At 36.0% G+C, this 16270-nt stretch overlaps 1 protein-coding gene across 2 annotated transcripts in view; it reads right to left on the minus strand.

The window, feature by feature from the left end:
- LOC149817138 (O-fucosyltransferase 9-like) overlaps positions 1–16053 on the minus strand; it is a 77121-nt gene extending 61068 nt beyond the window's left edge. For both annotated transcript variants that reach the window (XM_089986618.1, XM_089986617.1), the window contains exons 1-2: positions 15428–16053; positions 2405–2477 (exon numbers count right to left, since the gene is read on the minus strand). In XM_089986618.1, coding sequence (XP_089842744.1) covers positions 2405–2477; positions 15428–15820 — 466 coding nt within the window. In that variant the 5' untranslated portion in view covers positions 15821–16053. The remainder of the gene's footprint in view (positions 1–2404; positions 2478–15427) is intronic.
- Between the last annotated feature and the right edge of the window lie 217 nt (positions 16054–16270).

A 16270-nucleotide genomic window follows, 5' to 3' on the forward strand; every position in this document is an offset into this window, starting at 1 on the left:
TGACAGTGATGACAAATAACTTTCTTCTTATCATAGTCACCATTTTGTCGGTTAAAGTGAGGAGGCCTATATGATCGAACATGATTTTGTGGTCTAGACACGGCTAAAACGGAATCATCTTCAATTTTTAAAGAACCTTTCCAGAGACGATTTTCTTTCAATGTTAACTCTTCAATAGTTTCAACAATAGAAGGAATTTTTCCCCGGTGAAGTAGGGCCGATTTAGTGGTTTCAAATTCCGGCCGTAATCCAGTGATAAACTGGTAAAAATGTTCAGCATCGAGTTGTTTCTGACGAAGCTCGATGTCTTCGGCACAATGCCACTTTGGTTCTAAAAGGGAAAGTTCTTCCCAAAGTTCGGACAACCCATTGTAATATTCATGAATAGTTTTGTCTCCTTGTGTCATCATTCAAACTTTTTCTTGGAGGTTGCACACGTGTGCAATATCTTTAAGGGAATACATATTCTTAAGGTATTCCCATGCCTTATCGGCATGATCAAATTTGGCAAGACTTGAGCATTTTTTAATGTCAACGCTATTGATAAGCCATGACATTATCTTCGCATGATATATTCTCCATTCTTTCCATTTCTTCTCGTATGAGGCAATAGCCTTGATTTTCTCTTCTTCCGATAGAGGGACCTCTTTATCTCCCTCCTTTTTAGTAAGAGATAGCTTAGGTTCCGAATCGGAACCATCCACAATCCCCCATAAGCCTTTTCCCCATATATGGTGCTTCATGATTGAAGCCCATGTTACATAGTTCGTATCGCTTAGTTTCATAGGCATGATGGTGACTTTATCATTGTCATCCATCGATTACAAGGAGAGAAAGAATAGGGATAGAAGAGAAACAAGAAGGGAAATGAAAAAGAAAGAAAAAAAAAACAATACAACAAGATGTGAAATCTTCTCCAATGAAGTGATAAAACACTTCTCTTCAAGTGGCGAACACTTTTGCAAACGGGCACGAAAACCGAGGCAGCTTTTCCTCAAGATTTAGTACTTCCGCGGCTCTGATACCATGAAATGAAATGGGGATCTTCGAAACACGAGCTTAGATTAACAAGGGCAAGTGTCAAGAATGACACTAAAGCATAACCCTTAAAAAGGGTATAACTGAAAACAAAATAAAAATAAAAATGTATTCTTTATTGATATGAAAAACCAATTGCTTAAGAAGCATTGGAATTAAAATACAGGAGGGGTTGCACCCCTTTATATACACAGACTCAATAGAGCTGTTGGGCACAGTCCAACAGCTCTATTTAGAGCTGTTGGAATGTGTCAGTCCAACAGCTCTATTAAGAGTTGTTTCCAACAGCTCTATTGCTAGTCAAGTCTGGACAGGACTTGACTAGCAACAGTCATTCTAGTTCAAACTGAACTAGATGACATAAAGACAAAAAATAAAAATAAAGGGAAAAAATTACAGAAAAGAAAGAAATGAAAAATGTATTTATATATATATATAATAATATAATATTATTATATATACATATATGTACAGTTTTACATTTTAACAATTCGCAATCTAACCCACAAACTTGTTGAAAACAAGCTAAACACTACAAGTGGACATATATTCCGCAATGTCACAATTGTGCTCCTTTGTGACTTGGAATATACATGATCTGTACAAGGACGTAAATTTGAGATCTAAAAATAGACCCAATGGAAAACAAAAGATAACACAAAGGGCTTTCGCTAAGGAAATTAAGTTTATTGTATCCAAATCTTTACCTACATGTGAAATAAGTTTTTGTAAGGTATTATGCTTTTTATTCACAAGCATAGGAACAAATCTGAGATCACCTTGTTAGGATGGTGCAACTCTATCCATTCAACCATCTGGGTCCTCATCACTCCAAGTTTGGCAATACAACAGGTAGCAGCACAGAAACCCCAATAATTTCTAAATTACAGCCATTAAAATTTTGATATGACAAGGCAAGACAGAGATAACCAACTTCCACAAGAATATGGTAATGTATAAAGCTCAAAGGAAAAGCACACGCTTATTTTATGTTTGTGACTTCAAACAATACAAGTAGCATGTGAAAAAAAAATCCAATAAAAACAAGCTCTGGAAATAGGAAATTCTTCAGTTAATCAAGTAAAGAGAACAGACAATAATGTGAACACGGTAACACACAAACATACAGAAAAGAAGCACTATGGGTGAAAGAAACATGGTCATCAAATCATCAACAATTAGCATCATTTTCCTGTTTCACTTTATGAATTGGATGATAAAGGAAGAGCAGCTCACCACTACATTTGTTTAGTTAGTACACTTGCATAATATTAAACCAATACAAAATGATAACCATATCATGTTAAAACACAATCCAGTAGATAATCAATCAAATAAAACCAAGAAAATATTAATGAAGTCAAACCTTCTTGAGAAGCCTTCTGGCTGACACAAGGCTTCCACATTTGACCTCCCCTCACATGCCACGCAGCCACCAACTGCAAGGAAAGGTATAACTTTAGGATTCCCTAGAAAATATACGAAACTATTTTTAATAGGTAAAGGCTTCAAGAATGTCAAACAACATGCAACTCTAAACATTCAATTCTAGATAAATATTCAATCTTAAGGTCCAAAGGGTTAACGATAGGATCCATTATTTCCAAATAGATCCTACAACAATGACTTTGTAAAGAACCAAGAAGCCTTCGATCACGAGCAAAAGGTCCACCAAGAGTCAAAATGGACAAGCACAAAAGTGGTCACTATGAAGACACTTACAAAACCCACAAAGGGCACACACAAAGAAGGCTCAAATATTAAAAAAATATTATTTTATTGATACACACGTGCAAGAAGCATACATGCAAAGAGGGGTTTCACCCCTATTTATACAAGTAAAGAAGAGACCCTCTAGCCATTGGAGCTAGTCCAAAAGGTCCAACAGCTAGTCAACTCAAAGTTGACCAAAACAAAAAAGGTATAAAAAATAAAAATAAACAAAATAAAAAATACAAATAATTATTTTATATATAATACATACACACACACATATATATATATATATATGTACAATTTTAACACTCCCCCTCAAACTTACGGTAAAATGAGCGAAAGTTGGCTAAGAAGGAAGTGAAATCTAGGAGCTGAGAGTAGTTTGGTAAAGAAGTCTGTCAATTGGTACTCCTAGGTTACATAGGGAAGATCAATAATGCCTTGAAGATATTCCTTTAGTACATAGTGACAATCCATTTAGATGTGCTTTGTTCTCTCGTAAAATGTATAATTGTTGGCTATATAGATAGTACTCTTATTATCGCAACATATCTTTGAAGTTCCTTTTATTTGAATTCTCATGTCAACCAAGACTTCTTAGTCATATCACCTCCATCGTAGTAGTGTTCATGACCCGGTATTCAGCTTCGGTTGATAAAAGGGAAACCTTTTGTTGTTTTTTTAACCCCCACGAGATCAGAAATTCACCTAAAAAAACACAGAAACTCGTGGTTGAATTTATTGTTGGGATCACCTCCCCAGTCTACATCAGCGTAAGCAATTAAATCTAAAGCAGACGAAGAATACATAAAAAGACCTCTAGAAATTGAAAATTGAATATATTTAATGATGCACAAAACTGCCCTCATGTGAACAAATGTAGGAGCATGTTGAAATTGACTAGTTGTATGCACAACATGAGCTATGTAAGTCTAGTAATTGATAGATAAGAGAATGCTTCAATCAACTGCCGATAGGGTGTTGGATATTCAAGTGGCTCTCCGTCATCAATTTTTATTTTTACATTAGTAACTTCGAAAGTATCAACTCTCTTATCATCCGTGAATCCAAACCTGTGAACAATATCATAAGCAAAGTTAGATCGACACAATAGATACTCTCTAGGGGAATAAGCAACTTCAATCCCTAGAAAGTATTTTAACAAACTCAAATCAATCATTTAAAATAAATTTTAAGAATCCTTTTAATATTTTTAACTCTCTATTTATCTCTTTCAATGATAATCATGTCATCCACGTTTAGGAGTAAAATGATAATACCTGCATCAGTTTCCTTAACAAACAATGTAGTATTAGTCAAACAAGATCCAAAACCAATATCAAACATAACCTTACTAAATCTATCATACCATGCATTTGACGCTTGTTTCAAACTATAAAGTGTCTATTTTAAGTGAAAAGACTTTTCTTAAGGAATGCTCTGCTAGGAGGTAGCTCTATGTAAACTTCTTCAACAAGATCACCGTTAAGAAAGGCATTTTTGACATCTAATTGGTAAATGGACTAGTTCCTAATAGATGCAATTGCTATAAGAGTCCTAATAGTGGTCATGTAGGCAATAGGGGCAAAGGTTTCTTTATAATCTATCTCATATTTTTGTAAATACCCTTTTGCCTACTAACCTAGCCTTATACCTCTAGAGAGTCTCATCACTCTTGTTTTTTTACCTTGTAGACCCATTTACAAAGTATAGGTTTCTTTCCCTGTAGAAGATTTTGAAGAGTCCAAGTTTTAGCCTTTTCTAATACTTTTAATTCTATTTTCATGGCTTTTACCCGTTTAGAGATTTATTTGGCTTGGGAATAGGATGAGGGTTCTATATAGGAGTGAATCAACACAATATAAGCCTTGTATTTATATGAAAAAGAGTCATAGGACACATTTTTTTTTCAGGGGTTTTAAAGTTCTAGAGGATCTACTAGACTGCATATCATCTTCACTTTCAATTTTTGAATAATTTTCAAGTGCACGTGGAGGTTTTTAAACCTTACGTCTAGTATATTGTGTTAAGTTGTAACATATATATATATATAGTATTGATAGTGTTATAATAGGAAATACCCATTAGGGGTATTTCAGTATTTTCACAGTATTGTAACAGGTTGTGCCCATTAAGGGCATAATAGTCTTTTATAATTCTTTTCCATTATTTTTATAACTTAGTACTTAAGTTGTAGGCTTGAGGACATTTAGGTAATAGGCCGATAGAGTCGTTGGAACCTCCCAACGGCTCTATTTCTAGTCGATGGGACCTCCCAACGGCTCTATTTCTAGATGTTGGGAAGGTCTCAATGGCTCTATGGTGTGTGTTTGTGTATAAATAGGGGTGTTCCCCCTCTTATAAATTCAATGATTTCCCAATAATATCTATATGTTTTACTTTGTTTTAGCCCCTAAGTGGCTTGTGTGATTGTGTTTTGTATTGAGCCATAAGTGGTCTTGATTGTGTAGGTTCTTGTATTCTTCCATGCCCATAAGAGGCACCCACTTGTACTCGCTTTCTAGTTTAATACATGGTATCAGAGCCTTGGTGCTCTTGGATTATAACTTGTATGTGAAGATCAAGAGGAGGCTCATGAGATCGATGGAGCGTTGGTTTGTTGGTTCGGAAAGCGCACCATCAACTTTCTTCAACACTTGTCATCTTCTTCTCTTTTCTCTCTTCTTTCCTCTTCTATTCTCTCTGCTTCCATGGCCAATAAAGAAGTTGTAACCATTGTTCCCATCAAATTTGACAAGACCAACTACAACATGTGGGGCATCAAGGTAAAAAGAATCCTAGTAGAAAAAGAATTGTAGCACTTGGTTGATGGTTTTACTCTGGAACTTCAAACTATTCTTACCAAGGTTTTAGGAGAAGATGGAACAACTAAAGAGACCGTAACAGGAAATGAGAGGGATAAAGCTCTCTTGGATTACAAAAATAACTATAAAACATGGGAAGTAGGTCATCCTATGTGCTCTTTCTTTATGGGAAGCATGTATGAAGAGCCATGTGAGAATATCTTAAAATTTGAAAGAGCGGATGAGGCTTGGATTTTTATTAAGCAAACGTATACCCAAAGAGATGCCGCTCATAAATGAGAAATATGAAACAAGATCCATAAGTGTACATAAGGTGACAAAAAGTGTGCGTAAATACTATGGATCTTTAAAAAGACTTTGGGATCAAATGTTTAGATTAGAGCCTATTTGGGACACACCCAATGATGTTCGTCTAAGAAAAACACAAATCTTAGAAGAGCAATTTTTTCAATTTATGCAAGGCCTTAGACCCGAGTTCGAACATGTGAGGGTCACCATCACTCATCGCGAGAAAGATGAGCCTCCACCTCTTTATGAAGTATTGGCCGAAGTATGTATGGAAGAGACTAGATTAAAGACCATGATCGAGCCCAAAGAACCTAAAGATAATGTGTTGGTCGTCCAAAGACCCAATGCCAACACTAATGCCTACAAGCCTCCTCACTTCACAAGATTCAACTTTGGGAGGCAACGTTATGATGATGGGAGGAAGAAGATTATAAGACATAATTATGGAAAACCAGAGCACATTAAGCCTTATTGTCGCAAATTTGAAGGAAAGGATGAGCGAAGAGTGGCGAGCATAGATGCATTTTAAGAGGATAGCAGTGGAATCAATGGAGATTTCAAAATTGTTGGAACCATAACGTTGTCCCAACTAGTGGAGGCCCTACAACCGCTTCTCAAGGGTTCATCTTTTTCCATCATGGGTGCTACAATCTCTTCTTCTTCTCCTCCAGGCAAAATTTCTTGGCTCTTGGACTTTGGTGCATCCTTAACTATTTACTTTCCGATATCTAGAAATAATTCAAATAGATCTAATGTTTTTACCGTTAATGGTTCTGTGAAAATGTCTCCAAAGAGACTATATGCACAAGAACACTAAGTTCTTAATGTGTGAAGTGTGCACAAAGGCACAAGAAGAACACTTGGAACAAGTTTGCACAAAGGCATAACACATACAATAAATCACAAATGCACAAAGGCATAAAAATAGTATAAGATCTTTATTAAAGAAGAGAGGGCTTTTGCTCAAAGCTTGAAGCGATCATAAATCTAATCGATGGAGGGGCCCAACGTCTATAACGTGGGCCCCTCTAAGGCTTAAAGAAATGGAAAAATAAAAAAAGGTAAAATAAAAAAACAAAAAATAAATTACATGCATATTCAAAAGGATGAATATGCGTAAAATGTGAAAGGACAAATTTACCCTTATCAGGTTTACCCTTAAAATATATATATCTATATTTATATATATAGATACATATACATATAATATATGTATGTATGTATCTATATATATGTATATATATATAGTTTACAATTTAACATCCCCCCTCAAACTTACGGCGTGATGACCGAAAGTTCAGTAAGAAGAAAATACAATCTGGAGGAACAGAGAGCTTTAGTAAAGAAGTCAGTCAGTTGATATTCTGATATTACATAAGGGACATCAATGACTTTCTTCATATATTCTTCTCTAACATAATGGTAGTCCATTTTGATATGCTTCGTTCGCTCATGAAATGTGTGATTCTTGACAATATATATTGCACTTTTGTTGTCACAGCAAAACTTTGTAAGCCCTTGAACACGAATCCCCATATCTTCTAGCAACTGCCGAATCCAAACATATCATAGAGATGTGTAAAGTAAGCTTTAGGCTACTATATACATACCCTATAAAGGAGGGGTATACTAGTTTTTTATTTGTTTTTCTTTTTTATGTCTTAAGGTGGTTGACCCGTTAGCTGTAATATAACTTCATTCACAATAAGCAATAAAAGTGAACTTGTGTTCCCTCTTGTTTTGGAGTTGAGTTTCTTCTAACCCTAACTTCTTGTGTCTTTGGTTGTCTAACAGTATACTCTACATGTGGTTATTTACTAACTCAATCAAAGTTTGTTACAGACATCATTTACAGATTTGAAATTACAAATGAAAAAAAGGTGGACACTCCTGAAGTGATTAACTTAAAAATGAAGATAGATGATGGTACACCCTTGGACGACCCCCACTCATTACCGCCAAATGATTAAGGCCTTATTTAACCATTACCAAACATGACATTTATAATACAGTGCATACAACACGTTAATTTCAATATTGTGCATATGAGTGTTGTTATGCGCATTATTAGATATTTAGAGCATTTTGTTTCTAAAGGAATTTTATCATCTTCTTCCTCCCCACGTGACTTAATTTCCTATACTGATTCGGACTGGAGAGGAGATCCCAATGATAGACGCTCACCTACCGGTTTTTGTGTATTTATAGGTGACTCGTTGGTATCCTGAAAATGCAAAAAATAGTATAAAGTATTTATGCCATCAATTGAAGTTGAGTATCGTGTCATGACTACCACAACATCTGAAATCGTGTGGTTGAGAATATTGCTAGAAGAAATGGGGGTATATATGCAGTCACCCTCAAGGTTATGCTGTGATAATAAAAGTGCCATTTACATTGATGGTAATCACACATTTCATGAAATGACCAAGCATATTGAGACGGATTGCCACAATGTTTGTGAAGAGTATCTTAAGAAGACTATCATCATGCCATATATAACATCGGAATTTCAACTTGCTGACTTCTTCACTAAGGCACTTCCTTCTCCCCAGTTTCACTTCTTAACAAACCTTTGGTGATCCAACTATAAGTTTTAGGGGGGAGTGTTAAGTTGTAACATATATATATATATATATATATATATATATATATATATATATATATATATATATATATATATATATATATATGTCATAGTATTTAGAGTGTTGTAATAAAAAATACCCATTAGGGGTATTTCAATCTTTTCACAGTATTGTAAATAGGTTGTGAGGGGCACGATATTCTTTTATATTTTTTTCTTTATTTTAACAACTTAGCACTTAAGTTGTAAGCTTGAAAGCATTTAGGTAATAGGCCCATATAGTTGTTGGGAGTCTTGGGACCTCCCCAATGACTATTTCTAGTCATTGGGAAGGTCCCAATGGCTCTATGGTGTGTGTTTGTGTATAAATAGAGGTGTTCTCCCTCTTGTAAATTCAATGCTTTCTTAAGTATTTATTCTTAATAATATCTATATTTTTTACCTTTTTTTTAGCCCATAAGTGGCATGTGTGATTGTGTTTTATATTGACCCATAAGTGGTCTTGATTGTGTATGTTCTTGTATTCTTGTATGCCCATAAGAGGCACCCACTTGTACCCTCTTTCTAGTTTCATTACATATTAAAGGTAGGTTCTATCACCATAAGATTGTTCTTCAAGGAGCATTTCATCCCTTGGTTCATCAACATTCTCAAAATCAAGCTTATAATCACAATCATCAATATCATGCTTTGATACAAAATCAAATAGAAAAGAATACTCAGTTACTTCCTTAGATTTTTCATAATCAAAGAAATTTTTTTTCTAGAAAAAACACATTTCTTGAAACATATAGCTTCTCATTTTTAGAATCATATGTATAACATTTTTTGTTGCCAGTATAACCAAAGAAAGCACAAGGAATAGCCCTAGGAGAAAGGTTGTCATTTTTATTGGTATAAATGAAACATTTACATCCAAAAACTCTTAGTCTAGAATAATCAGAAGTTTGAAAAGTTTTTCAACAGGAGATATGTTTTGTAAAGACAAAGATGACATTTTGTTTATAAGATACGCAACGGTGAAAGCGGCTTCGGCCTAAAAAACTTTAGGAACATGACTTGCAATAAGTAAAGTTCTTGAAGTTTCAATAGTGTGCGTATATTTTCTTTCAGCTAAGTCGTTTTGTTGTGGTGTGTGTGGACAAGATCTTTGATGTATGATGTGTAAATTAAGATAATCGTTAAAATCATTTGATAAAAACTCTCCCCTTAAATCAATGCGAAAAGTAGAAATGTTATCATTAAATATATTTTTGACTAAGTTATGAAAGTTTTGAAAATGCAAGAAAACTTCGGATTTTTGTTTAAGTAGATCCAAGTATATCTAGAAAAGTCATCCAAAAAAACCACATAATATGCATATCTACCTTTAGACATGATTGTTATTGGACACAATACATCCGAATGGACTAACTCAAGTGGCTTAGAAGAGATAAAAATTCTTTTATGAAATGGTAATTTCTTCATTTTGCCAAGAATGCAACCATTACAAGTAAATTTGTCAATGTTACAAAATTTTTCAAATTTGCAAAATATGGAAATTTTGATACATTTGAATGTCCTAATCTTCTATGACATAAGTCAATCTAATTTTTTAACATTACAACAAAAGGTATTCTTGGGTATCTCCAAAAAAATCATATAGTAGAGGTCTCCTTCTCTATGGCCTTCTCCAGTCAGCTTCTCTGACTTGTGATCCTTCATCCAACAACCATCAGATAAGAAGAAGATACTACACCCATGGTGCAAAATTTGAGACTCTGATAAAATATTTAAATTAAGTTTGGGAATATATCTAATTTTTGGAAAAAAAAATTGAGATTTTGAAAGTTTTTCTCAAAATTTGTTATTCCTTTGATTTTAAGAGATATACCATGTAGTGAAGACATTTGGCACACTTGAGTTAGTGCGACATTCAGATAAAATATCAAAATTGGGGGTCATATAAAATGATGTACCAAAATCAAGAAGCCAAAAAGATTAAACAAGATTGAAGTAAAACGAGACCATGGCTTCGGTTGAAGATGATCCTCTAAGAAGAGGTTGAAGTGCTTCTACTAATTGTGATAAAAAATAGCTCCAACGTAAGTATTTTGCAAGTTGTTCATGTCCTTATCTTCTTGAGGTGGACCAGCCGAAGCCACTTTTCCTCCCTTAACATGGGACACAAGCGTTTAATGTGTCCCGGTTCATGACAATAGTGATAAATAATTTTTCTTTTATTGTCATACTCATTGGCTTGTCTCCCAAAATGAGGTGGTTTGTAAGTGCGAGTATAGGTTCTCGACCTATATACGGTCAAAACGGAATCATCATCATTCTTTTCTAAATGCTTATTTAACCTATTCTTCTCCGTACTTAGTTCTTCTATGCTATCAACAATAGAAACGTGTTTTCTATGTAGAAGAGTCGATTTAGTGGATTCAAATTTGGGTATTAATCCATTTATGAATTGGTAAAAGTGTTCCATGTCAATTTGCTTTTGCCGAAGCTCGATGTCCAAAAGGCAATGCCACTTTGGTTCAAGAAGAGCTAATTCTTTTCAAAGTTTCGAAAAAGCATTGTAGTACACCCTAATGCTCATTTCACCTTGAGACGATATGAGACTTGTCTTGAAGATTGCACGCATGTGCAATATCTTTAGGGAATACATTTTCTTGAGATAGTCTCATGCATCATTAGCATGTTCAAATTTCGGAAGACTATAACATTTCTTAATGCCTATGCTATTGATAAGCCAAGACATAATTTTTGCAAGCCTCATTATCCATTTTTTCCATTTTTTCTCATAAATATAGTTGTGGTTCTTTCTCTATTCAAAAGAGTCACTTCCTTTCATTCTCCACTTTGGTGAGAATTAGCTTAGACTTCAAATCGGATCCATCAACTAACCCCCACAACCCCTTGCCCCAAATATGATGTTTTATGATTGAAGCCCACATTACATAGTTAATATTGTTAAGTTTGATGGGTATGACGGTGACACTTACCTTATCTTTCATGATTACAAATAAAAATATAGGAGTGAGAGAGAGAGAGAGAAAGGAAGAGAAGAGGTGAGAAAGATAGATAGAGAGAGAGAACGAGAATGAGCACGTCCACTTGAGCACCACGAGCACCACACCACGAAATACTTTGAGAAGTGATCCATAAGCACCGAAACAAAGAGTCAAGTCAATCTTCAAAGGGAGATACATGAGCATACAAACGTGTAATTTGTCAATCATCAACTATCAAGAGCACTATGGCACTGATACCATGTAAAGAACCAAGAAGCCTTCAATCATGAGCAAAAGGTCCACCAAGAGTCAAAATGGACAAGTACAAAAGTGGTCATTATGGACACACTCACAAAACCCACAAAGGGCACACACAATGAAGGCTCAAATATTAAAAAAAAATATTATTTTATTGATACACAAATATGTGCAAGAAGCATACAAGAAAAGAGGGGTTTTAACCTATTTATGCAAGTAAAGAGGAGACCCTCTAGCCATTGGACTAGCTCCAATGGCTAGTCAACTCAATGTTGACCAAAACAAAAAAAGGTATAAAAAATATAAATAAACAAAATAAAAATTACAAATAATTATTTTATATATACACACATATATATATGTATACAAATAGGTATACATACATAGGTAATGTATACATATAGATACATATATTATATATGAGTAATACTACGGTGCTTCGGGAGTACCTACTCCCACATAGTATAAATCATGGTTGTAGGTTGTATCTTCTCAATTAAACCTTATGGATGTACTCAACATAGTTTATTTGATAGGAATCATGCTTTGGAACATGTTTTTTGGACATAAAAATCAGATTTTTTAAGTCATTAAATTTTGATACATTGTGAGCCGTTAATTTTTTAAGTTCTATACTATAATCACATGATCCAAAAACTTGTTTTCTACTAAATAATTCTTATAGATCATATCTATAGGGTCTGATTTCTACAAAAACTTGTTTTCTACAAAAAATGTTTAAGAAATTTGAAAATCTATTTGCAGAGAAAATTGGTGGTTTACCTTATTCGTGACTTAGTAGGCTAAACCAGAAAGAATATGCACATAAGAAGATATGTGAAGCAAAACAAACAATAACAACAACAACAACTACGCCTTCATCCCAAAACAATTGGGGTCGGAGATATGAACCAAAAAAGAAAATCATTCTAGGTCTTCCACATGAATCCTTCTCCTCCAATCATTTCTATCCAATGCCATGTCCTCGGTGAGGTTCAAAGCATTCATATCCTTTCTTATCGTCTCCATCCAAGTCTTCCTAGGCCTACCCCGACCTCTTTTAACCAATATATTTTTCCATTTCTCCATCCTTCTAACTGGAGCATCATTAGACCTTCGTCGAATATGTCCAAACCACTGTAAATGATTCTCTCTCATCTTATTTTCAATGGGTGCAACGGCTACCTTCTTATGTATCTCCTCGTTCCGAATCTTATCTTTTATTGTATTTCCACACATCCATCTAAGCATACGCATCTAAGCTACACTCATTTTTTGAATATGATGTCTCTTGGCAGCCCAACATTCCGTACCATATAGTAAAGTGGGCCTAATAGTCGTCCTATAAAACTTTCCCTTCAACCGCAATGGCATTCTACGATCGCACAACACTCCAGTTGCACTTTTCCATTTCATCCACCCAACCTTTATCCTATGATTTACATCTCCATCAATTTCTCCATACTTTTGAATGATAGATCCCAAATATTTGAAACAATCATCCACCGGTATTTCTTGCTCACCAAGCTTCACTACACTCCCATCACTACTTCGTTGCTTACTAAACCGACATTCCATATATTCTGTCTTACTTTTACTCAACTTAAAATCTCTTGCTTCCAATGTCTATCTCCATAATTCTAACTTAGCATTAACCCCAGCTCTAGACTCATCAATCAAAACAATATCATCAGCAAACAACATACACCACGGCACATTTTCTTGAATTGATCTCGTAAGCTCATCCATCACTATAGCAAAACAAACAATTATCCATAAATAAGAAACTTCAAAAGCATAAAGCCTTACAGGTGTTTTTAAGCAACTAAAAGAAAAGCATAAAGGTAAAGCATCATGATGGCATAACACAAGGTGAAAGCGTCGGATATAGAAGGGGGAGAAACAGAAAGCAAGCATCATAATTCATGAACAAGACCCTAAGAAGTATTATAAGAAGTATGCAAAATGGAATGTATGTTTCGTAAATACAGCTCAGACATTAGTGATAGAAAAAGAAAACATATAGAGAAAATGATTTTGTAATCAAGCTTTTGAGTTTGGAAAGATTAAAAAAAGGTCTAAAAACTGATCCACATGTAAAGTGAGGCAGGTTTTTAACAATCTCCAACATTTTTATCATTAATTCCAAAAAGAAGCCCTTGTACAAGTTGCAGCATGACACCCAGGCTTGACTTCTATGACAGATACCAGCCCTTAATATATAGTGATAGTAATATGGTACTGATTGAAGGTCATTAGAAAAATCACACATCAAATAGTCAAATGCATAAACATTTTTACTGCAAGAAACACAATTTTCAGTAAACTGTTTTTAATTTCACTGAAATGTGTGATTTGTTTTTCATAATTTACCTGATGATGTAGATGCTTTCACAATTTTCTAAAGAGCTAAATGTTAGAAATACCCATCAAAGGAATCTTCGATTGGTTAGTTTTACTAAGTAGGAGACGTGGTTTCAAACAGTATATCCAGAAGACAGTGTAACCTCATTAAACGAGAGTTGATTAAGATGTCTGAATTTTAACATGTAAATCAGTTTCTTAACAATGCTGATTGAGTTCAAAAAAAAATTATGTATTTACAGTTTTCATACAAGGATATTTTAGAATATTATTTCTTGCATTTAGGGCCAAGCACTTATCATATTATATTAATTCTTGCTGAAATAGACAGTTTTTTCAAGATACTAAACTCAACATTCATCTTCAATATCAAGATGTTATCCGAGTTGACTGAACGATCAGCACCTTAGCTCATCCTTTTAATTAGTGCAGCTCCAAATTCAGCAGGAGAAACATAAGAGCATATAAAGATCAGGTAAGTCTGAGGAGTTAGTATAGAGATTTGTTATCCGCTGCCTGTATCATCAGCTTAGTAATTTTCTAGAGAGACAAAACCTGTTGTAATCTCCTAGTAAGGAATCACATCACATCTCATACATGGAAAAGTGACTCCAAATTATACCAGTTAAACTGAATCTGTCCAGATAGGCAAACATGTACTTTTTTATTCATTGGGTGACCTCAGGGGAGGAAGTGAAAGGTGAAATGCACTTTAAAAATTTGAGCATTAACCATTAATGGAAATACATAGTGAAATTGGAATGCTTAAGGCAAACCCATGCATACTATACAAGGCTGGATGACATTGACAATGGTGGTGGTGGTGGTGGTGTATGTTCCTACCATCCTATCTCTTATTGACTCTATTCCTTTTATTGTGTTTATTCACGTTAAGGAAACCACAGAAAACAGTTACCAACTTAATGAGGCAGCATTCACATTTTCATAATCTACCACTAACGGTGCCAATTGTGTAAGATCTCCGTGTATCATGCATGTTGCCAATAGGTATGACCTCCGCCCGAATCATGAACCAGAGCAATCAGTTAATGAAATTCCCCACGTTTTTGCGGCAAAAATCATAACCAAGAAAAAAGAACACCAAATCCAACGATAATTCATCTAAAATATATAAAATTAACATCGATTCTTCAAACAAAGACAACGGAATCGCTCTTATGAACAGCAATGAGACAATCGAAGCAGAGAATCAAAATCATCTAAATTCTCAGAAATTGCAATTCTAACTCTTATCCAAAGAAAAAAGACATCGAATTGCCTCTGAATTACGAACAAAAATGAAGAAATCGAAGTAAGCGACTAAGAGCAAGAAGAAAATAACGGAAACGCACCGCATTCGTCCGCGAATCGTCGGCCTGCATATGCGGCCAGAGCCGCTCGAACACCACGGGGCTCCGATATGTCGAGCCGGGCGGCAGCCGGCGGACGACGCGCGGGATCTCGATCTGCAGCGTGCCCATGTAGAGCAGCATCCCGGAGAGGTAGATGAGCGGGGCGAAGAGCAGCACCCCGTGCCTCCTAAACACGACGGAGAGGAGAAGGTAGGCCAGCCGCTGCGCCAACCTCTGCAGCTTCACCGGCGACTCGAAGCCGGAGCCCCGCCCTCCCCCCCCGGCGGCGAACTTGCTCCGGCCTTGCCACGCCCGTGGCGACCGGCGGGGAGAAGCCGGATTGCCGCCCGCCGCCGCGGTGGGCCCGCTCCCCAACCTGCTGTAAGCGTACATGCTGCTTCTCGGAGAAGCTTCCAGAGGAGGATCGGAGGGGCGATTCGCAGACCTTCACGTCCATCCAAGGCCGAGGGATTTCAGTTCTCCGGCGGATCTGGCGACCGGAAAGCTAACGACATTACCGGAATTTTGCAGATGATGGAACCCAGAAACAATTGCTCCGGCGACAAGATGCTTCCCCCGTCAACGTTGGAGCTCGCTCTCTCTCTCTCTCTCTCTGAGTGTACAGTAGCAGTCACGAGGGAGGAGGGGATGGTGAGAAAAAAGAGATCGACCACCCGGAATGTCCGGTCCGTACGGATCTGTTAAGACGAACTCGGGTCTGGAGCGGCGAACCGTGGTTGTGTCGGTGGTGAACCGACCCTCGTGCAATGGATCTGGATCCCTCCCACAAGCGACGTGGATCCAGAGATTCAGACCTTTTTCTGACAGGCAAGTTCGGGTTAG

Source organism: Nuphar pumila, chromosome 14 (assembly GCF_984573655.1).
Source record: "Nuphar pumila chromosome 14, dmNupPumi1.hap1.1, whole genome shotgun sequence".
Taxonomy (NCBI): domain Eukaryota; kingdom Viridiplantae; phylum Streptophyta; class Magnoliopsida; order Nymphaeales; family Nymphaeaceae; genus Nuphar; species Nuphar pumila.